Source organism: Danio aesculapii, chromosome 18 (assembly GCF_903798145.1).
Source record: "Danio aesculapii chromosome 18, fDanAes4.1, whole genome shotgun sequence".
In the NCBI taxonomy this organism is placed as follows: Eukaryota; Metazoa; Chordata; class Actinopteri; order Cypriniformes; family Danionidae; genus Danio; species Danio aesculapii.
Window position 1 is genome coordinate 27,989,731 of NC_079452.1, and position 17,463 is coordinate 28,007,193.

Sequence of the window (17,463 nt, forward strand, 5' to 3'; positions counted from 1 at the left end):
TAGTTTTATTGTATTATTATGACAGTGGGCGTCATGGTGGTGGAGTGGGTAGCACGATCACCTCACAGCAAGAAGGTCGCTGGTTCGAGCCCCGGCTGGGTCAGTTGGCATTTCTGTGTGGAGTTTATATGTTCTCCCCTTGTTGCCGTGGGTTTCCTCCGGGTGCTCCGGTTTCCCCCACAGTCCAAACACATGCGCTATAGAGGAATTGAATGAGCTAAACTGGCCATAGTGTGTGAATGTGAATGCTAGAGTGTATGGATGTTTCCCAATGTTGGGTTGCAGCTGGAAGGGCATCTGCTGCGTAAAACATATGCTGGATAAGTTGGCGGTTCATTCCGCTGTGGCGACCCCTGATTAATAAAGCCGAAAAGAAAATGAATGATTTATTAATACAATTAAGACTTTACAGTTTTATTTTACATTTAATTATTCAGTTTCTGTACCTGAATACTGTTCGACTCTCTGGAAAACCGTAAAGCACTGTTTATTTGACTTTTTCTTTTGTAATTATTGTTGTTTGCTTATTAATTTAATAATTTGTTTATTATTTTTATTATACGTGATTCACACCCTTACAAAATCCCCCCAATCAAGCTAAATAATAATTTTTCTCCCAAATAGAGCTATTTAAGTCAAATTGGTGAAATTGTATTCATATCGCAATATCAATATCACATAGAAACAAAATATTGCAATGTCAGATTTTTCTAATATCGTGGAGCCCTGTTTCTCAGCAAAGCTAGTTTTAAAATAAATCCCACACTGAGGTTTTGTAACCTTAAAGCTAAAAAGTCATACCTACAGGTTTTTTCAAGCTGACATTTAAAGGGACAGTTCACCCGAACATGAGAATTCCTCCACTTGTTCCAAACCAAAAGTTTCTTTCTTCTGTTGAACACAAAAGGAGAATCATTCATTCATTTTCCTTTGACTTAATCTCTATTTCAGTGGTCGCCACAGCGGAATGAACCGCCAACTATTCCAGCATATGTTTTACACAGCGGATGCTCTTCCAGCTGCAACTTAACACTGGGAAACAGCTATGCACACTCATTCACACACACACACACACACACACACACTAATACTTTACACCATGGCCAATTTAGATTATTGAATTCCCCCTACAACTAGGCTCACACAGAATCTGCGCGCGCAGATTTTTAGCCCATCATTAATTTTATTTACTTGAGTAAATGTGTGTAAATCTAAATTTATTCTGTTTTTTTATTAATTACAGTAATATTATTGACTAATATGAAAATGTTCATCTGATTTATGTACAATGCAGTTTGTACAGTAATATTTTCTGTCTTTTAGTAGAGATATTATATGAGAGACTTGCTTTGTTTACCAAAAAAAGTGAATCTAATTGGATTTGCAATCTAAACATTCATTCATTCATTTATGTTCTTGTCAGCTTAGTCCCTTTATTAATCTGGGGTCGCCACAGCGGAATGAACCACCAACTTATCCATCATTTGTTTTAAGCAGCGGATGCCCTTCCAGCCACAACCCATCTCTGGGAAACATCAATACACACTCATACACTACGGACAATTTAGCCTTGGACTGTGGGGGAAACCGGAGCACCCGGAGGAAACCCACGCGAACGCAGGGAGAACATGCAAACTCCACACAGACACGGCAACTGACCCAGCCGAGGCTTGAACCAGCGACCTTCTTGCTGTGAGGTGACAGCACTACCTACTGCGCCACTGTGCCGTCCCTATTTAAACATTAAATAAAAGTTAAAAAGGTATTACTTTTTATTTCACATATTAAGGATTTAGTTATGATACTCCCAAAATAACTCAGCAGAAATCTGCAGATTTTTACCAAAATTCTCCACAGAAATAGCAAAAAACGTCCGCAGATTCCGTCTGGCCCTGCCTATAGCGCATGTGTTTGGACTGTGGGGGAAACCGGAGCACCCGGAGGAAACCCACACAAACACGGGGAGAACATGCAAACTCCACACAGAAATGCCGACTGACCCAGCCGGGACTCGAACCAGCACCCTTCTTGTTGTGAGGCGACAGTGCTAACCACTGAGCCACCGTGTCACCCAAACAAGAGATAATTGGAAGAAAACCGAAGCAGGACAAAAAAATTCCTTGAAGTCAGTGATCTTCAGCTTTCTTTAAAATATCTTCTTTTAGTGTTCAGCAGAAATTAGAAACTCATAAATGTTTGGAACCACTTAAGGGTGAGGATATAATGAGTGCGATTTCATCTTTTGGTGAACTATCCCTTTAATCTCCTTGTAAATACCTTCTCATCATTTAAGACTTTCTTTAATATTGTTTGTTTTATTCCAAACAGTGCGAGGATCAGATGGTACGCTGCTGTTACACGGACCTCCGAACTGTAAGGAAAGCTCTGCCTTTCAGAGGTCAGTTATTGCACTTTCTGTTACATTTTCACACAAACACATTGTTGCTATATCAATAATAGATGCTTCTCAATAATAATAATAATAATACATTTTATTAATAAGGCACTTTTCTCATACATAATAATAAAAAAACTTAATCGTAGTCATGGTAAACCATTTTGAAGAGGTGGGTTTTCAACCATTTCTTTACTTAAAAGAACTTACAGGCTATGTGTACTCAAGCAGTTTTCTTGCGTCTTGATTCTAGTCCAGATATCTAAAAAATATTAAATCAGGGGTGGCACGGTAACTCAGTGGTTAGCATTGCCGCCTCACAGCAAGGAGGCTGCTGGTTCGAGTCCCAGCTGGGCCAGTTGGCATTTCTGTGTGGAGTTTGCATGTTCTGCCCGTGTTGGCGTGGGTTTCCTCTGAGTGCTCCGGTTTGCCCCAAAGTCTAAACACATGCGCATGGGGGATTGAATAAACTAAATTGGCTGTAGTGTATGAGAATGGGTGTTTCCCAGTACTGGCCTGCAGCTGGAAGGGCATCCGCTGTGTAAAACGTATGCTGGAATAGTTGTCGGTTCATTCCGCTGTGGGGACCCCTGATAAATAAGGGACTATAATAGAACTTATAGTGTTTCTTTTCTTCTTTTAAATAGAGGAGCTCTGCAATTAACAATATAAACAACCTACACCTTCATTTCAAGAATTATTTTAATAAATGAATAAAAGTAGCTCAATTCTCATTTCTTTTCAGAGATGACCGGCAAGGCAGATACATGGCGTTCAGCAATGACGGCACCTTGTTTGCATGGTGCAATGGCTCACAGTATGTATAAATTGCAGATTTATTCATTAACAATAGTGACGATTGGTGTTGGTGTAAACTTCTGTCCTCTGTGTGTTTGATAGGGTCACTGTGCTCAAAGTTCCCACTGGAGATTTGGTGAAGTCTTTCGATTTACCGAAAACAACGGCTCTGGAGTTCTCACCTCTGAATAAAATTCTGGCCACCTGGCAGCAATACACCAGTATGATCTCATAAAATATGATGTAATCATATTCTGTCATCATTTACTCATCCTTCAGTTGAGACAGGCCTGTTTGAGTGTCTTCTGTTCAACACAAAGGAAGATATACTGAAGAATGCTGGAATAAAGCAGCATTGACATCCATAGTAATCATTTTTTTTCTATGGATGTCAGTGGTTACAGGTTTTTAGCATTCTTTAAAATGCCTTATTTTTTGTTTAGCAGAAAAAAAAGAAATTCATAAAGGTTTGGAATCACCTGAGGGAAAGTAAATGGTCAGTAAATGTTCATGTTTTGGGTGAAACCTTTTACTATTTATAAAACTGTGGCAAAATATCATTTAAGAAATCTATTCTGAGGTATTGAAGTGCTTCACTATTCTTTTAAATGAATTCTGAGCTTAGTTATTTATTATTAATCATTTTAAGGAGCTTTTTCACCATTATGATATAGGACTGTAGAGTTGCTGAGCTACACCCACTGCTAAAAAGTAGCCTAGAGTGCCATCTGCTGTTCAAAATTAGCCTAGAGCTACACTTGCTGCTAAAAATTAGCCTAGAGCTACACTCGCGGTTCAAAACTATGCTGGAGCGACATCTGCTGTTAAAAACTAGCCTAGAGTGCCATTTGCTGTTCAAAATTAGCCTAGAGCTACACTTGCTGCTAAAAATTAGCCTAGAGCTACACTCGCTGTTCAAAACTAGCCTGGAGCGACATCTGCTGTTAAAAACTAGCCTAGAGCGCCATCTGCTGTTCAAAACTAGCCTAGAGCTACACTCGCTGCTAAAAATTAGCCTAGAGCTACACTCGCTGTTCAAAACTAGGCTGGAGCGACATCTGCTGTTAAAAACTAGCCTAGAGTGCCATTTGCTGTTCAAAATTAGCCTAGAGCTACACTTGCTGCTAAAAATTAGCCTAGAGCTACAGTCGCTGTTCAAAACTAGCCTGGAGCGACATCTGCTGTTAAAAACTAGCCTAGAGCGCCATCTGCTGTTCAAAACTAGCCTAGAGCTACACTCGCTGCTAAAAATTAGCCTAGAGCTACACTCGCTGTTCAAAACTAGCCTAGAGCAACATCTGCTGTTAAAAACTAGCCTAGAGCACCATCTGCTGTTCAAAACTAGCCTAGAGCTACACTCACTGCTAAAAATTAGCCTAGAGCTACACTCGCTGTTCAAAACTAGCCTATAGCAACATCTGCTGTTAAAAACTAGCCTGGAGCGCCATCTGCTGTTCAAAACTAGCCTGGAGCGACATCTGCTGTTAAACACTAGCCTAGAGCACAGTCTGCTGTTAAAAACTAGCCCAGAGTGCCATCTGCAGTTAAAATCTAGCCCAGAGCGCCTTCTGCTTTTAAAAACTAGCCTAGAGCACCGTTTTCTGTTACAAACTAGCCCACAGCGCCTTCTGCTGTTAAACACTAGCCTAGAGCACAATCTGCTGTTAAAAACTAGCCTAGAGCGCCATCTGCTTTTAAAAACTAGCCTACAGCGCCATCTGCTGTTCAAAACTAGCCTGGAGCGACATCTGCTGTTAAACACTAGCCTAGAGCACAGTCTGCTGTTAAAAACTAGCCCAGAGCGCCATCTGCTTTTAAAAACTAGCCTAGAGCACCGTTTGCTGTTACAATCTAGCCCACAGCGCCTTCTGCTGTTAATAACTAGCCTAGAGCACCGTTTGCAGTTAAACTAGCCTAGATCGGTACCTGCTATTAAATACTAGCCTTTAGCGCCATCTGCTGTTCAAACGATTTATCACCACAGCTCAAATTATTAAATACTTTTAATACATTTAAGAAAAAACATTATGGAAATAAGCTATCATCCTGGACACCTTTGAAATGCATAAAACACTCTTTGCAGAATATAGCAATGCAGAGGAAACCACTTAATAGCAGCTTTTATTTTCCAGAAACGCAGGATAACCCTCAAGGGGATCCAAACCTGCAGCTTTGGGACTTGCAAACAGGCACCTGCATGAAAGCTTTCTATCAGAAGAAGATGACAGGATGGTTCGTGACTTTTAATACTTGATACTTTAGTGACTGTTCTTTTTCATTTCAACAACTTCTCTTTTCTGATTGGTGTTTACCGGCATGAGGGCGGGATCAATCTGTCATTCGCACCAATAGCAAACAATCCAATCAATCCCCATTGGACAAAATCAGACCCCGCCTACAACTGTTTGAGAAGCTGTTTTACTTGGTTAAACATCAAGATCGAGAGGAAAACATGATCATAACTTCTATTTTATGCTAACTTTAATTTTATTTTTGTTATTGTCAGTGTATTTCTGTTCTGTAAATGTAAAGCATGTCTGTATTTTTCACAGGTGTCCAAGCTGGGCAGACGATGAAAGTATTTCTGTTCGAAATGTCAATAATGAGCTTCACTTTTTTGAAAACAACAACTTTGGTGAGACAGTGTTTATTGTACGTGTTATGACCTCTTTAGGCCCAAGGTGTTTTTACATGCATTTTAGATTTATCTTTGCTATTTGGGCTCATTAGAACCTAATTAGAATAAAAACCTAAGTATCATCTTTTGATATGATGTACTTTTAGAGAAAAATGATGTCCATATATGTGGACTCGTGGTCCGAATTTACATAAAACACTTTTTCCTGAATGTTTTTTAATGCATATTTAACATAAGAAATTAGTTTGGACTTGCTTTGATTATTAGACAGTAAAAAACATTTTTTTTTCCCCATTTTGGACAGTTAAAACTAGTGTTTGGGACATTTCATATGCTGCAAAACAGTTGCACGATGACACTGTATGTCTGTAACAAAATATAAAACATTCAAAGTATTTTAAACAGCCACTTAAGAGCTAAAATGTGCTGTCCACGTATGTGCCCACTCAAGCCCTAGGAGGTTAAATGAGTGATAAATAACAGGGGCATGTTTATGTTTAATAGCTTTAATAAAATGTAAAATAGCTTACTATTTCTTTAAGATTAGACAATATTTTTTTTACTAGTTAGCTTATTCTTGGTTGTTTTAATGAATCCTGTGTTATACTGTTGTCACGATACTGGAATTCGGTACCAATCGATACTGAAATTTGAAAAACATAAATTTCCCGCTAACATTTGAGCACTGTTGAGCACATTCTTGGAGTGTTTTAAAGCCGCGATTCATCGACGGATTGTTTGTATGTCAGCTTACAGACAAACCAGCTGATCAACGCGACTTTGAAATGCTCCAGTGTTCCTGTATCTGTGTTTACACTCAGTAAACAGCGGTGAGTTTGGTGAACTGATGACCTTCACGGCCAATCACAGTCATTTCTGTTGAGCAGGTGAACACAATGGCAAATCAGCGCTGTTTAAGAACACGCTCAACATCACTCAAACGTTTTAACCTTTCAGTATCGATTGGTACCCTACTGTGTTATGATAAATTAATTTGGGATATGAATCTATTCTGTGTATTCTGCAAGTGTCATAAATATAGGCCTGACTGAAAAATATGGCCAAAAATCACAATAAAATAATCATCAGAATAAATGTCAAATCTCTATTTCTCATAATCTTGTTTATTACAAAGCAGAAAGTTAATTGTTCATTTAAATTTACTGTTATTGTCAGAACATTACAAATGCATTGACTATATGAATGAATTTCACAAATATGAGGTACAATATATATAGCCTAGAGTGTGTATATAAAATTATATTGATAAATGCATTAAAAAACATTAGAATACAATAAGTATAAATACAAATGCTGTAGGTTAAAAACTACAATTAATATAATTATAGTCTATTACTTTAACACAATGTACATGAATATAATAAAACATATTAATTACTATGTACTATTTGTCATAAAATTACGCCCCTAAACAGGATTTGTCAAGGAAATATTAGTCTGAATCATTATATCACCCAATCATAAATAAAAATATAAGAATTTAGATTAAGTAAATATCAATTAAGATGTTTTAAAACACTCAAGTTTGCAGTCTGTGCTATTCTGTTTTTTTATTGTGCAGAAACCATTGCCAACAAGCTTCACCTTCAGAAAGTGTCTGAGTTTGCTCTGTCTCCTGGATCACAGCCGAGCAAGGTATCAGCAAACGTTCACAGATTCCTTCTTAAAGGTGCAGTATGTAAGTTTGACACCCAGTGGTTGAACTAGGTATTGCACCCCTGATTCAAAACGCACACAAGAGCAGGTTGCCAGATTGATGACACCAACAAAGACTGATTTAAATCGTGTTTTAAATAAAAGCAAAATAAACCCTTTGAAATTGAACTTTAGAAAAGCCAACACATATCAATGATTCAGCATCTACATTTAATAATGTTAAGGAGGTTTAATATGTATTCATTAGATTATAAACCTTACCATTTTGTTGAGGTGCAGTGAGTGCACTATTCTGTGCTTCTGAATGGCTGTATTTAAATTCCTGTCGTGTGCAAACAGCCAAATTATCACTGCAAATCTCGTCATGTAGTGTGTTGTTACGACCCGGGGTTACAATGTAACCTGCTTATAATGTTTACGCTCGTAATATTTATATTATTTGCTAATTAATAACCTCATGTGGAACTGATTCTGTCTTATTTCGGAGTCTGCTACTGTCCACTGGATGTCACATTTTGGCTGCAGATGCATACTTTGAGAGCCTTCCTGACTGAATGAATCACACCAAGGCAACCCGCTGGGCTGAAATATAATTGGCTAAACTGTCAGTGGGCGGGTTACAATGACCAAAACAAAGACAGAGTTCCGGCACGTAACGCACATTTTCAAAGCAGAATATCTGACTTCAGCATTGTTTTTCAGATAAATGAGAATGTTCACTTAGCATGTTTCTTAAAGGTCCAAGACACCCTGGAGTACTTTTTTGAGATTTTAACAGATTTGTGTGTATTGAGCATTAAGTCAACGTTAGCAGCTGTCAGCTTTAATTGTGGGGAAAACTGGATAACTTTGAGCTTTTGTCAGCTAATTTCATTTTCCAGGTTTAAAATAATTTTTTGGTGGTGGTGGTGGTGGTGGGTGGGGGGGGGGTCTCAAAATCTGTGACAGTGCGAATCTGCTAGTGAAGTGATGACGCGTCGGTTTTTCATTATTATTCATAGTGAAGTTTTCGTATCCTATGAGAAGACCCTGCTTCTTAATTATTTATGAGAGCATGTGTTTTCTGAAGGCAAGGCAGACCTGCCAAGCTGTGAGACCCAATGACTGGGTGAGACCACATCCGCGCATGAGTATTTAGCCATTCATAAAGGGTCGTATGTGTTTGTTTCCATGATCCACGGGGTTTGTTGCATGTTTTTCTCCGCGATGCTGTCAGGGCCGATACAGCAAAGCTGTTGGTTTCGCAGTAAGCATATTTGTCGAGAGAGCTGTACGAGGATTGGAGAATGACAGACTTTGTCTTTTATCAGTTGAGTACGTTACTATTCAGACACACCGCATATATTTGTGCTGCTGTGTTCGCCTATGTTTAAAATCCTCCAGATTACCGGCAACGTTAATGGTTGAAATAGACAGGGCAAGAGACCTGCTGCACTATCCACTTTGTCTGCATTCAGACCCGTGGATTCAGAAGGAGAGAAGTCCTCCTCATTTATAGTGTTTATATAAACATGATTCTCTTTATAATGATAGAACAAATTGTGGTTATGTGTTTATGAAGTTAAGAATAACAGCTGTAGCAGGACTAAGCATGCGATGATAAACTTTTTCTAGGTATACCGCGGTTTGGAAAAGTCAGGGTTTTAAAACCGCCAAAATTTTCTGTAATACCGTTCCTAAGGTATGTGTAAGATATTGTTTGTTTGTTTTTTTGTTTGTTTTTTTACGACAACAGTATCTCCAGCAGAAAAGATATCCAAAAATGCGGTTTTAAATGGTAAAGAAATCAGTGTTTTTGAAACTAATGAAGACTGCAGAAGTCAATGATTCATTTTCATTATTTACTGCTCCAAAATATTATAAATCTTTCAAAAAATAAAATATATTGTTTTCAAAGGGGAAAATGTGTTGTTTTTTACCCAGACATTTAAAAAGAATATATTTTAGAGCAGTCATTACAATATCGTGATACAGTAAAACCGTGATATTTTTATCCAAGGTTATCATACTGTCAGAATCTTATACCGGTCCATTTACATTTTAAATTTACGGTAAAAAAACAGCAACTGTGGTTGCCAGTACTTTACCGTTAAAAATACGGTACAAACCGTAAAAGTAATTTATAATTTTTACGGTAAACTACCATATTTTATAAATTTAAAGAGGCAATATGTCTGTATTTTGAATTACCAACATCTACACATTTTGTTACACAGTTAGACATGTTAGCACAGTCATATGCAGGTGGTGATGAGAAAGTTACATACGAACCAATGCTCATCACAAATAACTTTTCCCACAAGCAGAAAAGTGGATCAGTGTATAGAAGGTGCTCAGTGTCCTTCACACAGCTATTAAACACCAGTATGGTAAAGTGTATAACATTAAAGTTATGAAATAAACATTCTTTATCAACATTAGATGTAACATAAATCTCTAATGTACATCACTGATGGGTAAACAACTAAAAAGATCCATAGTAATGTCAACATAAAGCATAAATGGTGATGCGCCATACAGGGAATTGTGGGAAAGTCAATTTACGGTTATTCACCGTATATATTAAGGAAACATACTGTTAACCAGGTTACGGATTTGTACTGTAGCATTTTTACTGTTTTTTACAGTTGTAATCACGGCCATTTTTACAGTGAGGACATTAAATTACTATTTATTTATTTGCATTTTAACTTTGTAAACTATACAAACTATCATGCGTCTCCTCACTGTTTGGGTCTCATTTTGTGAGCCGACTGGCAGTTGTTGGCTCCCCTCTTTTTCCATCGCTCTGCCAGCCACGCCCTCTGCTCACTACACTCCACGCTCATCTCCGAGCATCTTTAGGTAAACTTGAACCGAAAGAGGGGGGTTTCATGACCCTTTAAATATTTGCAAACATATTATGGTATTTTTATGCTTTAGAAGAGTCAAAAACTTACAAACAGCACTTTTAATGCTTCATAATATGTTGGTTTACTCACACAGATGTACAATAATCTTTCTGCTGTTCCTTAAGGTTGCCGTTTATGTTCCTGGAAGCAAAGGAGCTCCGTCTTTTGTACGTCTGTATCAGTATCCCAATTTCGGAGGTCCAACATGTGCTCTAGCAAACAAGAGCTTTTTCAAGGCGGATAGAGTCAACATGCTGTGGAACAAAAAAGGTAGATTACTGTTTTAAAGGGGACCTATTATGACCTGTTTTGCAAGGTAAAACAAGTCTCTGATGTCTCTAGAGTGTGTATGTGAAGTTTCAGCAAATAATTATTTATAGCTCTCTGAAACTGTCCCTTTTAGGGTTTGATCTTAATTGTGCAGTTTTGGTGACTGTCGCTTTAAATTCAAATGAGATTGTGCTCTTTTTCAAAAGAGGGCGGAGCTACAAATGCCTGTGTGTCAGCATAGTGGCAGATTCAAACAAAAAGCTAACATCATCTGTGTGGAAAAACTGAAAATGTTAAAAGACGTGTCAGAAGACATCTATAATACATTATCTATAGCATTTAAATGGGTGAAAACTGTAATGGTGGATGGCTGCTTCTCACTCAGGGCTGTTTATGCTAATGAGGGAGACTAATAGTCACTAATGGGCGGGGCTTTCCCCCTCTGATGACACGTACAAAGGGAGAATGTCAATCAAAATGTTTCTGAAGACCGTTTTTAGGACGTGTGATTATACAAAATATAATAATTAATTTTTAACATAACGAACTGGATATATTCACGCAATGTTGCCTCCCAACTGTGTTTAGACCCTCAATAAAAGTGATTTTTACATAATAGGTCTCCTTTAACAAACATTCATGATAGGTTTTCATGCATGCATTGATGTTTTGCATTGTTTTCCAAAGCCACTGCAGTTCTTGTGACCGCCAGCACAGAGGTGGATAAAACAGGAGCCTCTTACTATGGAGAGCAGACACTACATTACGTCGCCACCAATAGAGAAAGTGCTGTCGTTCAGCTACGTAAGTAACATAATAAATTAATAATTAACTACTAGGAGTTGTAAGCAATATTTTCTGAATTGATGGAACTGCGATTGTTTAAAAGTACAGGTAAGTTTTAATCCATTCCTTCTGGAAAGGACTTCAGTGGAATAGCTTTCATTTTCAGTATGATAATAATCTGCTAATTGCAGTGAAATCCTAATTGGAGAAATCCAAAGTCCGAAGTCATGGAATGGCCTCCACAGGGTCCAGACCTGAATATTATTGAGGCTGTATGAGATCACCTGGACAAAAAAGAAAGATATTAAAAATATGACACTCAAAACCAGGGGTAGGGAACCTATGGCTCGGGAGCCACATGTGGCTCTTTGACCAAAGATATATGGCTCTCCAGCTGTCTCTCTTCAATAATATTTTAAAGTTTAAAAAATTAATACTGTTGCTAGAAATCAGTTTCCTTTTGAAAATACAATTACAATTCCCTTTTATTGTTTTCTTTAAAAAACTAAATGTATAAGAACTCCATTTACAATCAAATGATGTTTCAACCAATGTGTGTGTCTGGCGCTGTGGATTAACTTGAATCGCGACAGCAATAAAGGGCGAGCCACTTAGATTTCTATGGTAACCTCGCGCACGTAAATTCAAACAACGTTCATGACAGGTGATGGCGAATAGAAAAAAAATTCTAGAAATTGCCCTATCTTCAATCAATGTGATGCGTCATATTTGTTTATTTTTGAGTTGTGCAGACACAAATAAAGGTTTTGTTATATACACACATCCCCAATGGCGCTTTAAATCCAATTGCCAAACAAATCTGAAATGGCCCTTTGCTGAAAAGAGGTTCCCGACCCCTGCTCTAAACCTAAAGAAGAACTCTGGAAAGTGCTAAGAGAAGCCTGATATTACACAGCACACTATTTCAGAAAATCTCAGGACAATTAGAACAAAACAGTTGAAGCTGTGCTTGGTGCCCAGGGAAGCCACATTAAACATTTTTATTTTTAAACATTTTGACTTTTGCTTGAAGAGGAAATGTTGTGCTGTTATTGTTTTGTACATATTTCCTATATTTTCTGTTGTTTTTAATAAAGAGACTGATTGATTGTATATTGTGCAAAAGTTTTAGGCTACAAAGCTGGTATAGTGCTTAGGACTTCTTGCACAGTGCTGTATATCGCTGTGTCATGTCCGTTTTTTCAATATCATGCATCTCTATTAACTACCATGAATAAAATAATACTTTTATTTTGTCCTTTCTAGCAAAGAACGGCCCCATATATGACGTATCCTGGAGCCCCAACTCAACTGAGTTCTGTGTGGTTTATGGTTTTATGCCCGCCAAGGCCACCGTATTCAACAATAAGTGTGAGTCTGTGTTCGATTTCGGCACCGGCCCTCGAAATGCCGCATTCTACAGTCCACAAGGCCACATCCTGGTCCTCGCCGGCTTTGGTAACCTGAGAGGACAGATGGAAGTTTGGGATGTGAAGAAATACAAGCAAGTGTCCAAACCCCAGGCTGAAGACACCACACATTTCTTCTGGTGTCCCGACGGGGAACATATAGTCACTGCGACCTGCTCTCCCAGACTCCGAGTCAGCAATGGCTATAAGATCTGGCATTACACTGGGACTGTGCTGTACAAGCATGAAACGCCATCCGGTAAAGAGCTCTGGGAGGTTTTGTGGCAGCCGTTTCCAGCTGGAGCGTTTCCTGAGCGGGCCGTCAAATACCAGGCTTTGCCGAGTGAGCTGGGCAGCACTGAAGCCAAACCTGCACAGGCATACCGACCTCCGGCTCTACGCAACAAACCGCAAACCGCCAGCTCCAAACTAGTGAGTTTAGTTTATTTGTTTACAGGGGAAGTGCACATTAATCAACATTACTGTAAAATGTGCCAGAATTAGCCAAAAAATGGATATTTTTTTATCTGCAGACCATTGATAATGTTAAAAAGTCACATTTAAAAATAGAAATACACTATATACAGAATATACACTAACCAGCCACTTTATTAGGTACACTTTACTAGTACTGGTTGGACCCCCTTTTGCCTTCAGATCTGCTTTAATCCTTCGTGGCAGAGATTCAACAAGGTGCTGGAAATATTCCTCAGAGATTTTGCTCCATATTGATCATGGTAGCATCACACAGTTGCTGCAGATTTGTCGGCTGCACATCGATGATGCGAATCTCCCGTTCCACCACATCCAAAAGGTGCTCTATTGGATTGAGTTCTGGTGACTGTGGAGGCCATTTGAGTACAGTGAACTCATTGTCATGTTCAAGAAACCAGTCTGAGATGATTCACGCTTTATGACATGGTGCGTTATCCTGCTGGAAGTAGCCATCAGAAGATGGGGACACTGTGGTCATAAAGAGATGGACATGGTCAGCATCAATACTCAGGTAGGTTGTGGTGTTGACACAATGCTCAATTGATACTCATGGCCCCAAAGTGTGACAAGAAAATATCCCCCACACCATTACAACACCAGCCTGAACCGTTGATACAAGGCAGGATGGATCCATGCTTTCATGTTGTTGACGCCAAATTCTGACCTTACCATCCGAATGTTGCAGCAGAAATGGAGACTCATCAGACCAGGCAACGTTTCTCCAATCTTCTATTGTCCAGTTTTGGTGAGCCTGTGTGAATTGTAGCCTCAGTTTCCTGTTCTTAGCTGACAGGAGTGGCACCCAGTGTGGTCTTCTGCAGCTGTAGCCCATCCGCCTCAAGTTTGGACGTGTTGTGTGTTCAGAGATGCTCTTCTGCAGACCTCGGCTGTAACGTCTGGTTATTTGAGTTACTGTTGCCTTTCTATCAGCTGGAACCAGTCTGGCCATTCTCCTCTGACCTCTGGCGTCAACAAGGCATTTGTGCCCACTGCCGCTCTCTGGATATTTTCTCTTTTTCAGACCATTCTCTACAAACCCTAGAGATTGTTGTGTCTGAAAATCCCAGTAGATCAGCAGTTTTTGAAATAATCAGAGCAGCCCGTCTGGCACCAACAACCATGCCACGTTCAAAGTCACTTAAATCCCCTTTCTTCTCCATTCTGATGCTCGGATTGAACAGCAGCAGATCGTCTTGGCCATGTTTACATGCCTAAATGAGTTGCTGCCATGTGATTGGCTGATTAGAAACTTGCGTTAACGAGCAATTGGACAGGTGTACCTAATAAAATGGCCGGTGAGTGTATTTAAATATACAAACACAAGTAAGAAAATGGCGATAAAGCGGACATTTTGTCTTGTTTCTTGTCCAAATATCTAGAAATTCTTAAATCATGAAGCATTTCTAGACAAGCACAAATATCGTACACCAAAATTTGTAAGAATCAAGAATAGGATTTAATTCAGCCACATATTTGGGGCTGGATTATGAATATGAAGAATTGTGACAATATTATTTCTATGGCAGCATGAAGAGGAGCCGCCGCAGAACATGAAGCCTGGCGCCGCAGGAGAGAAGCAACCGTCTAAAGCTGCTCTGAAGAACCAGAAAAGACGAGAAGCAAAGAAAGCAGCTAAACAGGTACCTGTGATTTGAGGATTTGTGTATTTTGAGTAAACCGTACAGAGGAATATTTAAAGTGATACTCTCTGTTAATCCAGGAGAACAAGCCTGATGAAGCTCCGCCTCCAGAAGAAGACCCTGCCCCCATCAGTCATGTGACTTCAAGCTGTGGAGACCCAGAAACTGACAAGAAGATCAAGAATTTAAAAAAGGTGATCTTATTTGATTATGTATGACTATTCATTCATTTTCCTTAGATTAATAAAGGCTTAGTCCCTTTATTAATCAGGGGTCGCCACAGCGGAATGAACCACCAATTTATCCAGCATATGTTTTACAAAGCGGATGCCTTCCATCTGAAACCCAGTACTGCGAAACACCCATACACACTCATTAGCCCACACACACTACGGCCAATTTAGCTTATTCAGTTCACCTACAGCGCATGTGTTTGGACTGTGGGGGAAACCGGAGCACCCGGAGGAAACCCACGTCATAACGGGGAGAACATGTAAACTCATCCCAACCGACCCACGTGGGATCCGAACCAGTGACCTTCTTGCTGTGAGGCGACAGTGCTAACCAGATAGTTATGAAATAGATACTGGTGTATGACCAAATAGATAATAATCATATAAAATGAGAAAAGTTTATAGGGAAAAGAAAGAAATATTTAGTTTACTCTTCACTTGAACTTTTATTAGGCTTTATTTCATTTTAGTAACTTTAATATGTAGATTTTATTATTCATTTTTATTATTTATTATTTTCATAATTTATATTTATTATTATTATTTATGGTCTTTAACATTTTATATATGCAACACTTAACTGTTCGAGTAAAAAGATCTTCACAAACATTGAATTAATATATATATATATATATATATATATATATATATATATATTTTTTTTTTTTTTATTATTATTATTTTTTATTCAATGTTTTAATGCAATATTGTGATTTTTCTGTTTATCTGGCAGAAACTCAAAGCCATTGATGAGCTGAAGGAGCAGCAGGCGGCCGGAAAAGTCATGCAAAAAAACCAGGTACCAGCTTTTTATTGTTATGTTTTGTCACCTATCCAAAAGTCTTGTCACCTATCCAAGTTTTAGGAACAACAAATAATAACTTGACTTCTAGTTGATCATTTGGTATCAGAAGTGGGTTATATGAAAGGCAAAGGCCTCTAAATTACGCTTATTTGACCAAAATAAAACATGATCATGCCTTGATTTTTAATTATTTAATTAGGACAGTAAGGTCTGACTTTGCTCAGACAAAAGTCTCATCACTGAACAGAAATAATGTCCAGTCTAGAATATGTGGTCATGCTGTAGTGGAAACAGAATGAATATTGTGTCTGACTCCATCATGAGCTTGGAGGACTGCATCCATACATCTCTGCAATGACTCAAATCACTGATTAATAAAGTCATCTGGAACGGCAAAGAAAGCGTTCAAGCAGGACTCCCAGAGTTCATCAAGATTCTTTAGATTCATCTTCAATGCCTCCTCCATCTTAGCCCAGACATGCTCAATAATGTTCATTCTGGTGACTGGGCTGGCCAATCCTATAGCACCTTGAGCTTCTTTGCTTTCCGGAACTTTGATGTGGAGGTTTGTATTGTGGTTTGTAATATAATGGGCAGCACAAATATCTTGATACCTCAGGCTGTTGATGTTGCCATCCACACTGCAGATCTCTCGTTATGTTACCCCAAACCATGATTTTTCCTTGGGTCTTGGGTCCTGTAGGTCTTCTGCAGTATTTGTGATGATTGAGATGCAGTTAACCAGATGATTCAACAGAAAAATCCACCTTCTGACACTTTTCCAGATGATCAAATAGAAGTCAAGTTATTATTTGTTGCTCTTACAACTGAGATCGACGACAAGACTTTTGTCAAGTAGCGTACAATATTTCTAATTTCATTGTATTCATTGCATTTCTTCATGGGACAAGTAAAAAAAAAAATTACAAAAATAATTCTTAGGATTTCATAATACCTAATTGCTGAAACCATAATCAGGGGAGCTGCTAGAAATTCAAATCATGGGATAAATAACTCATAAAATATTCACTTTCATAAGAAATTCATAGTATGCCAAAACCATAATTATAACATTTTCGTTTTCTTACAGCTTGAGAAGATGCAGAAAGAGGCCCAGCTGTTGAAAGAGCTTGAAGACCTTGAATTAGGATTATAAACTCACTGTACCAGTTTTTCCCCATTGGTCATCATTGGTTTCCAAGCCTTGCTTTGTCATACTCTCATTAAAACGAATGGATATGCTTTTCTTCATGTCCAATAAACAAGAGCCTGTTTTGCTAATTTGTTCATGGCTAAAAATTAAGGACTACATTCTCATAAGCAATATTGCTATAAAAGAAACACCATAAAAATGCGAAATAAAAATGTAGAAATTCAAACGGCGTGACTTTTATTATGCCAGTTGAGGCAGCCGGAAGTGTTCGTT

General features: G+C 38.5%; 1 protein-coding gene across 1 annotated transcript; it reads left to right on the forward strand.

Moving 5' to 3' along the window:
- The first annotated feature begins 697 nt into the window (after positions 1-697).
- On the forward strand, positions 698-17,302 carry eif2a (eukaryotic translation initiation factor 2A). Its single transcript, XM_056478013.1, has 14 exons — positions 698-741; positions 2,294-2,398; positions 3,141-3,212; positions 3,296-3,414; positions 5,326-5,425; positions 5,746-5,828; positions 7,414-7,487; positions 10,525-10,669; positions 11,357-11,473; positions 12,722-13,296; positions 14,886-14,999; positions 15,080-15,193; positions 15,966-16,031; positions 17,128-17,302. Exons 1-14 carry the CDS (start codon positions 698-700, stop codon positions 17,191-17,193), a joined length of 1,794 nt encoding a protein of 597 aa, XP_056333988.1. The 3' UTR covers positions 17,194-17,302.
- Positions 17,303-17,463: the final 161 nt, after the last annotated feature.